At 35.7% G+C, this 9456-nt stretch overlaps 1 protein-coding gene across 1 annotated transcript; it reads left to right on the forward strand.

Annotated features, from left to right (window-relative positions):
- On the forward strand, nt 816-4438 carry LOC109716637 (indole-3-pyruvate monooxygenase YUCCA2-like). Its single transcript, XM_020242172.1, has 4 exons — nt 816-1878; nt 3090-3338; nt 3436-3558; nt 3991-4438. Exons 1-4 carry the CDS (start codon nt 1123-1125, stop codon nt 4270-4272), a joined length of 1410 nt encoding a protein of 469 aa, XP_020097761.1. The 5' UTR covers nt 816-1122; the 3' UTR covers nt 4273-4438.

The following is a 9456-nucleotide window of genomic DNA, read 5'->3' on the forward strand; positions in this document are numbered from 1 at the left end:
ATCTAACTAGCTTCTTTGTCATTGAAATATTATATTGTTAAGATATAAACTCATCATACTAGTTATTGAAATTTTGATAATTTTGAGATGTTATTGAAGATTTAGCTTCTTGGTTATTTGGGGATCTTCTTGGCTACTTGCCTACTAGTGACATTTCTTGTTTGTCCGTTGCTAGATCTTTGGTTAATTAATTCTCCATTTTATATCATATAAAAAAGATATATTTTCTTTCCCACATCTCTCTATCTCTCTCTCTTTTTTTCTCTTACCTAAATCGCTTGTAATTCGGATGATTACGAATTTAAACTTCAATTGGATAATAATTCGATTGGCGGAGTTGTTGCCAAAAGATTAGGAAACAGTTAACATGTCGTCCTCGTAAGGCACATAGTTAAACATCATGTTATCTATATATATATATATATATATATATATATATATATATATATATATATATATATATATATATATATATATATATATATATAGTAAAATTAAAGTACAAAATCCATCTGCAAGATCTTATGAAAGGTACCATAGAAACTCAAAGTTACCCTACCAAAGATTAAAAAGGGAATATTTTTTGCACTGATTCTATTTCTCTATAATAAGATTACTTCATCTCGTATGCTAAATTATTCCTTTTTTTCTTTTTTTTTAAATAAATGTTCACGGTACTAAACACAAAGTTTAGGATAATAAGCACAAACTGGGCCCACGCACACATAAAAGTGACACCGAGAGAATAATATAAATAGGCCAACATAACCCAACATCATAACTCCCGAGCTTTTCCTCTCTCTCTCTCTCCCTCTCTCTCTCCCCTTTGTATTATATCTTTCTCTACACTTGGATCGATCGTTCCACATGAAGAAGATAATATCTCCTATTTTGCGCTAAATCCGGAGAAACCCTTCTCATTTCTCTCTCATTCTATCCAAAACAAATCCACTTGCGGATAAGTGCCACGCCCGAAAAGCAAAAAAAAAGAAAAATCTATCCCAACAAAGCGAATTAAGCACGTAAGAGGGTGTTACGAATATCCCAGCACACCATGATGATCCCAACATAAGTAGAGGAAGCCCTAGCTAGCTTGCTACTTCCTTAGCACCTATTTGATCCATGGATTGTTGGAGGGAGTCGGAGGGCAAGCGCGTGCATGATCCCCTATTCTACCATTTTCCGACGACGGATAATAACAACACCGACGACGACAAGGACGACGATGATAAAGAAAGCGAAAGCGATAGCGATTGCGACTGTGTGGCTGTGGAGGGGCCGATAATAGTCGGGGCGGGGCCGTCGGGGCTGGCGGCGGCGGCGTGCCTGAAGGAGAAGGGGATTCCGAGCCTGATACTGGAGCGGTCCGACTGCATCGCGTCGCTGTGGCAGCGGAAGACGTACGACCGGCTGCGGCTGCACCTGCCGAAGCAGTTCTGCCAGCTGCCGCTCATGCCGTTCCCGTGCGGGCTGCCGGCCTACCCAACCAAGCAGCAGTTCGTCGCCTACCTCGAATCCTACGCCGCCCGCTTCGCCATCCGCCCGGCCTTCGGCGTGGCGGTGGCCGACGCCTCCTTCGACGGCCAGTTCTGGCGCGTCAGGGCGCACTGCTGCAGGCCGGCGGCGGGAAAGAAGACTCGGGAGTACGTCGGGAGGTGGCTGGTCGTGGCGACGGGGGAGAACGCGGAGCCGGTGGTGCCGGAGATCGCGGGGATCGGGGAATTCTCCGGGGAGGTGCTCCACACGAGCGCATACCGCAGCGGCGAGGCCTACCGCCGGAAGCGCGTGCTCGTCGTCGGCTGCGGAAACTCGGGGATGGAGGTCTGCTTGGATCTCTGCAATCACAATGCCCAGCCCTCCGTCGTTGTCAGAGACACGGTCAGTAGTTGCATGCGTTCACTCACCTCCACTACTCTTCCCATTTATTAATTTTTTTTCACATGATAATTTTGTTCTTATAGTTAATCATTGACTAGTTAGTGCGCAAACTCTTTCTTTGGGCTTGTGAAATTCCATGTAGATAGCTAGAGACATATCATGGATAAGTTCCTTTGGCTCCAACGAAGGTGTATTAACGAAAGTGATATGAAGGCTCAATTTGAGTCGTTCATTTATTGTACCTTTTTATATCTACTGTTATATAATTATGTTTAAATAGGAGAGTAATGAATTGAAGTAAGCAATTAGATTTGCTCTCCTACCCCTCCCTCTCTCTCTCTCTATTGATATTATAGTATTTTCTTTTTTAATTTTCTTTTCAACGGGGAAGTGGATACGGAAGTTAGTTTTGATCAATAAATAAAACAATCCGAAATAAATTAATCATTAACCCTTCCATACAGTGCAGTGATTGACTTTTTCTTTTTTAAGAAAGGATGGTAGCATGCTATTATATATTTTTTTTAAAAAAATAAATTTATCTGAAAATATAAAGTAATTAGATTTCAAATACGAAAATGTTTATTTTTTTAGAAATAAAATTATTGTATTATTGTTTAAATAAGTACAACAAACTCACCTATTCTTATTCTAAAAATAATAACTCCATTTTCGTAAAAATAAAATAAAATAAACATGGCCTATAGTATAGCATGCGAAGAAAGATGGATTCGCCATGGCAGGCCCTTTTCTTAGTAAATCTCCACCCTTTATTGGGATTTGGGATTCATCCTCACGCGTCGGAGCCGCGCCTTAATTCCTTCATTGTCTCGTGCAACTTTTTTTTAAATTCTTTTTTTTTTCTCGCTTTAAAAGCTGTACAAAATATCATAAAAGATATTGCACCATTACCATTCTATGGGCCCCAATTTCGCCAAGAACAAAAGCAATTGATCTCATACGAAGTACCAACAATCTTTTATTTTTGTAAGCAATTTGGCTTATTAAATCCACACCCTCCCCTTGTTTAATTACTACAATATATAAAGATTAATTAGTTTAGATAAGATTATATGGAGACTGCACCAAACATTTTAATTCTTTCTTTTTTAAGTCTATGATCATCTTTGCAGGACTCCTTTTTTATCTCTCTTTTAAATATCATTTTTTTCATTCCCTTTTAATTATTTTATATAATTTTTTTTTTGCAGGTGCATGTCCTACCCAGGGAGATGCTGGGTAGCTCCACTTTCGGGCTGTCAATGTGGCTCCTCAAGTGGCTGCCCATGCGGGCAGTGGATCGGGTGCTCCTCCTCGTGGCTCGTCTAATGCTCGGCGACACGGCCCGGCTCGGGCTCCCGCGGCCCCGGCTCGGCCCGCTGGAGCTCAAGTCGCTCTCCGGCAAGACCCCCGTCCTCGACGTTGGCACCCTCGCAAAGATCAGATCCGGAGACATCAAGGTCTTCAATTGATATGAGCAAAAGTTTTAAATTAGAGCTTCTTATTATAAGCAGGAATGTTCGGAAGATTGTTAGAAAGATTCTTATTGCACTACAGGTGTTTCCTGCAATCAGGCGATTCACTGAACATGGAGCGGAGTTTGTAGACGGGAGATCAGAGGACTTCGATGCAGTTGTTCTAGCAACTGGCTATAGGAGCAATGTGCCTTCTTGGCTAATGGTATTTTTTTTTTTCTTTTTGAGATAAAAGAAGCTTCGTTTATTTTCAAGAAATGANAACTGGCTATAGGAGCAATGTGCCTTCTTGGCTAATGGTATTTTTTTTTTTCTTTTTGAGATAAAAGAAGCTTCGTTTATTTTCAAGAAATGAAATGAACTCAGATAGAATAGAAATGTAAGTCAACTAAGTTTCAAACTTGGGACTTTTAAGTATCATCTATCAAGTTCTTACCTTCTTTTTGATTACTAGTAAACAGAAATAGAGAAAAAGTAGTAATGAATAAAAGTGTTTAGGATTACATGTCATCTTGATTTGGAGACGTCCAATATTATTCTATAGCAGCTTTATACTTTTAAAGGAAAAAAAATTTGCTATATCTGGTTCAAAATGTTGTTTCTGTAAATTGTTGATGTGCTGACACATTGTTAACAGGAGAGGGAGATGTTTTCGGAAAAAGATGGGCTACCGAAGAAGCCCTTCCCGAATGGGTGGAAGGGGCAGCACGGTCTCTACGCCGTGGGTTTCACGAAGCGCGGCTTGTTGGGCACGTCCATGGACGCAGCGCGGATCGCCGACGACATCGAGCAGTGTTGGAAAGTTCAAAAGGCAAGCCAGCTTGTTATGTCATTCTCTTTGCCTGTGATTAATGTGAGTGCGTCAAACATTACTACCACCACTACTACATCATCTTGTGATCACGATCATATTAGATGAAGTGTAGATTATGTATGGGGGTTGCGACAGGGTTTGAGATTTTCTAATTATAAAGGGGGGTTATTGTTTTAGTATTGACTGGTTGTATATATTAATTGTATACGGTTCAATTGTTTTTTCAAATTTGGAATCACTGACTTGTAGAGAGAGAGAGAGAGAGAGAGAGATTGGGTGCTTTTCTCAAGTAATTTCACGTTCGTTTGCCACTATATATTGTACTGATGATGTAAAATCAGTAGGTGTTAGGTGTTTGGGAAAAAATAAAATAAAATAAAAATTCTATCAGGAATAAAATAATATTCCAATCTTAGTCTTTTAAAGATATATTTTTCTAGCATTGAATTAATTCTATAGAAAATTTTCTCACTGGGGAGGTGAAATGAGTTCCATATCTTGAAAATTGATTGTACTTTTATAATTTTAGGTGAAAATCTTATCAGATCATCTATCCAAAGCCTCTTTTTCTTTTCACTAATCTTATCACACTCCGACAAAACTTGGATATAAAATTTACACTCAACTATATATCATGCATTTTGTATGTTGTGAGTGTGGGTATGCCGTGGTCTCTCTCTATCTCTCTCTCATCCCACAAAAAGAATGAGACATGTTATGTTTAGTCAAAACACGGCAATATATAACACCCAGAACCATGACAAGGTTTCCGCACACTGAATAGGTTTAGTGGTTCACGTTCTCCTCAAATCCATTTATCACGCCCAATTTCTCTACCCTTGATAGAGGACCACCACTACCATCTTCATGCATGTGTGAGGATGATGCAAGGATCTATCGATCACCGTTCAATGGATTCGAGATAAGAATAAACTTTCCTACACTGTAAAATAGTCTACATCAACAACATGGCACTAGTCCTGCATGTGTACATCCATATGTATACACTTCATTTTTCTTTTTCTTTTTCTTTTTTTTTTTTCCTATGAGCATATTCCTGTAGCTTATAAGATCATGCGCGCTTTAAGTTGCCAAAGCTTCTTAGCTTTTTCAGTGTTGGGTCCAAAGTGGCAGACCACTTAATTTGGATCGGATTCTTATGTATATATATAGAAGAATATATATTCTTCTATATATATATAGAAGAATCCGATCCAAAATCTAGAAATTGTATAAAAAATTGTACATGATTCAATCAACCATGCAGTTCAAATTTTCATGAAATTATTTTCTGTAATTGTTGTTGCCATGGAACTTTACATGTACTGATTATTTTTAAGGAAAATGGAATATTATTTGGTGCATTTTTTTCCTTTTTTCAGAAAAAAACAAACTTTGGACCCCATCTGAAACATGGTTAAGTTGAAAATTTTCATCCGAAGAATAAAAAAGCTGGAATTTACTACATGAACAAGTATTTCAACCAATTGTGTCACATTTTCCATAGGTTGTGGCAGTGTAAAAACTGTTAGACCTCACTGCAACTTCCTATTGTAGATCACTGCCTTAAGTTTCAAAGCTATGTTACTAGCTCCCACCCTACCTTCAATTAGATTATATAAGATGATTATTCAAATTTTCCACTTCACTACTACTAAATTTTTTTTAAAAAAAATGTCTTCTTTGCTACTGCATGGCAATCATCTATGAAGGGTAATTGAAGACGAAGTCCCAAGTTCGTAGTCTAGTTGTTTAAGATTTTTCTCTAAAAAAAATTTAATAAAAAATTTAATTACGATGGTTTCCACAAAAAATTGATTGATTTCATAATTTCTTTTTTCTTTTGAGGGAAAGGTAGCATACTACCCGTTTTGTTCCTTTTGTTTAGAAATAAATTTAGTTGAAAATGTAAAATAATTAGGATTCGAACTTGAATCTCGGATACTAACCATCAAGCACTTTGCCTCATAATAATTTTAACTTTCTAAAATTTAGGTGGATAGATTATAGAATTTTAGATGAATAGAAGCTTTTTTTTTTTCTCTCTTTTTTCTCTTTTATTGACTTTAAAAAGTTTAAGTGATAGGCCTAGCTACAAGCATGCTAAAGTTCAAAGGGATAGATTTGACATATTTTTCTAATTGCTATTATATACATGAGGATAAACCTCTTTAGTAGTACATACTTTCTCTTAAAGCTCTATATATAGTTTCTTTTTTCCTTAGTGGTGAGTTTAAAGTCCTAGGAGGCAAGGGGACAGGAGTGGTGACCTCAACCACACGCACACACTGAGGTCAAACAAACACTAGCTTAGCTAATTAGCTATACAGGGCAGAAAAAGCCAGATTCAGAAAATGATTGTTGCTACATTTGCTTGTGCATCACTTTCCTTGGGACTTGTTCATTGATAGTTTGTGTGATGTGTTGCCATTTTAATTCTTACATGTATATACCTAAACATCAAATGATGGGGCCGCATGTATCTGGAATATTTGATAGCTGCTTCAAGACAACTACATATATCTAGCTAGCTGTGGCCTTCTAGCTAGCTACTTGGACTCAACACATACATACACATGCACACACAAAGGAAAAAAAAAATTTATATATTGAATATAAATTATAAAAAAGTATTATTTTATTATTGTATGTTTTGGAGTAATTATTTATTTATTTCATTTGGTACCAGAGTCCATCGTAATCTTCATTTTGCTTCATTTTTTGCATCTAGAGTATTAGATCTATATGTCTTGAATTCAAGACATGTAAGATTTTCTAATTCTATATTGTATTAATTTTATATTATTCTTAATCTTAATGGATTTAGTTTCTAATATAAACATATCTTTTATTTCATTAATTTGCTGCAAAGGATGTGCGATAGTACGTGGTGTTTTTTGGAGTCTAAAGTTTTTATAAGAAAGCCATTTTTTATACTCCATTTTGATTACAATAAAAATTTTCACCCCGTTTTTTATATACCTGTGGATGTAAGCAAATGGTTGAACCATATAAATGTTAATGTACTTTATTTTTCTTCTCTTTTTCGTTTTTCTTTTCTTAGCATTTCTGCGTTGAACGTACTCCATTCTTTTTGCTTTTATCATAATAAATTGGTATCAGAATAACTCGAGAATTCATAACATGCAGCTTAAGAGCATAATTTTTTTACTTTTAATCTCTTCCTATATTGCTCTCGGTAATGCGCAGGTACATGGTTTACTTAATTTCTACTACGCATGCGAACAAAAGTATCACTTTATCTCTACCATGCATATGAATTAATGAAAGTTTCGAGACTAATTAAATATTCCTTGCCTGCCAGATCGATATTTCAGAAAAAGAAAATTAACTAACATATATATATATATATATATATATATATATATATATATATATATATATATCTTTTTCTGAAATATCGATCTGGCAGGCAAGGAATATTTAATTAGTCTCGAAACTTTCATTAATTCATATGCATGGTAGAGATAAAGTGATACTTTTGTTCGCATGCGTAGTAGAAATTAAGTAAACCATGTACCTGCGCATTACCGAGAGCAATATAGGAAGAGATTAAAAGTAAAAAAATTATGCTCTTAAGCTGCATGTTATGAATTCTCGAGTTATTCTGATACCAATTTATTATGATAAAAGCAAAAAGAATGGAGTACGTTCAACGCAGAAATGCTAAGAAAAGAAAAACGAAAAAGAGAAGAAAAATAAAGTACATTAACATTTATATGGTTCAACCATTTGCTTACATCCACAGGTATATAAAAAACGGGGTGAAAATTTTTATTGTAATCAAAATGGAGTATAAAAAATGGCTTTCTTATAAAAACTTTAGACTCCAAAAAACACCACGTACTATCGCACATCCTTTGCAGCAAATTAATGAAATAAAAGATATGTTTATATTAGAAACTAAATCCATTAAGATTAAGAATAATATAAAATTAATACAATATAGAATTAGAAAATCTTACATGTCTTGAATTCAAGACATATAGATCTAATACTCTAGATGCAAAAAATGAAGCAAAATGAAGATTACGATGGACTCTGGTACCAAATGAAATAAATAAATAATTACTCCAAAACATACAATAATAAAATAATACTTTTTTATAATTTATATTCAATATATAAATTTTTTTTTTCCTTTGTGTGTGCATGTGTATGTATGTGTTGAGTCCAAGTAGCTAGCTAGAAGGCCACAGCTAGCTAGATATATGTAGTTGTCTTGAAGCAGCTATCAAATATTCCAGATACATGCGGCCCCATCATTTGATGTTTAGGTATATACATGTAAGAATTAAAATGGCAACACATCACACAAACTATCAATGAACAAGTCCCAAGGAAAGTGATGCACAAGCAAATGTAGCAACAATCATTTTCTGAATCTGGCTTTTTCTGCCCTGTATAGCTAATTAGCTAAGCTAGTGTTTGTTTGACCTCAGTGTGTGCGTGTGGTTGAGGTCACCACTCCTGTCCCCTTGCCTCCTAGGACTTTAAACTCACCACTAAGGAAAAAAGAAACTATATATAGAGCTTTAAGAGAAAGTATGTACTACTAAAGANGTACAGTCATCACAAACCCTGGCGGTGATTGCTGAACGGGTACGGAAGAAAAGGAGTTAATAAGTAGGAGACTAAGAGTGTACTTCAACTAAACCATCACCTGCGTCGTCGTCCAGTTCTATGCAGAAGAAGGAGCGGAGAAGGGGGTCGGTATTTGAATAATGCCTAATTTTCGCTTTTAGGTACTCTGGAAATTTGGTAGTGTGTGGTGAGTGGGTGAGAGATCTTACTTATACATACATATATAGGCTACTATACTCTTATGAGTATAAATCTTTTTAGATTCATAAATTTTGAACTGTTGGATGAAGGAATGTGCAGTTAGGATAATAGTGGTCTACTAAAGTTGAGTGAGCTGTTGATTTAATAATATGATCTAACGGATGAAAATGATCAAAAAGATAGATCTAACGGCTGAAAATTTATGAGTATAAAAGAATTTATACCGATAAAAGTATAGTAACCATCCGAACTCTATATATATATATATATATATATATATATATATATATACCACGGACAAAATAAGTATAATTAATATCACTTTCTCTTTATAGAGTCGCACTTATTTTACAAAAAAAGTTACATAACTTTTAACAAATTAAGCTCAGTTATAGGGAGCACTTCAAAAACCATGCAAGATTTATAGTATTTGTTGGATGTGCCACAATTTTAGACCCCAAGTTCCTCAGACAGATTCGCTAC

The sequence above is a fragment of the Ananas comosus genome, linkage group 10 (genome assembly GCF_001540865.1).
Source record: "Ananas comosus cultivar F153 linkage group 10, ASM154086v1, whole genome shotgun sequence".
Lineage (NCBI taxonomy): Eukaryota > Viridiplantae > Streptophyta > Magnoliopsida > Poales > Bromeliaceae > Ananas > Ananas comosus.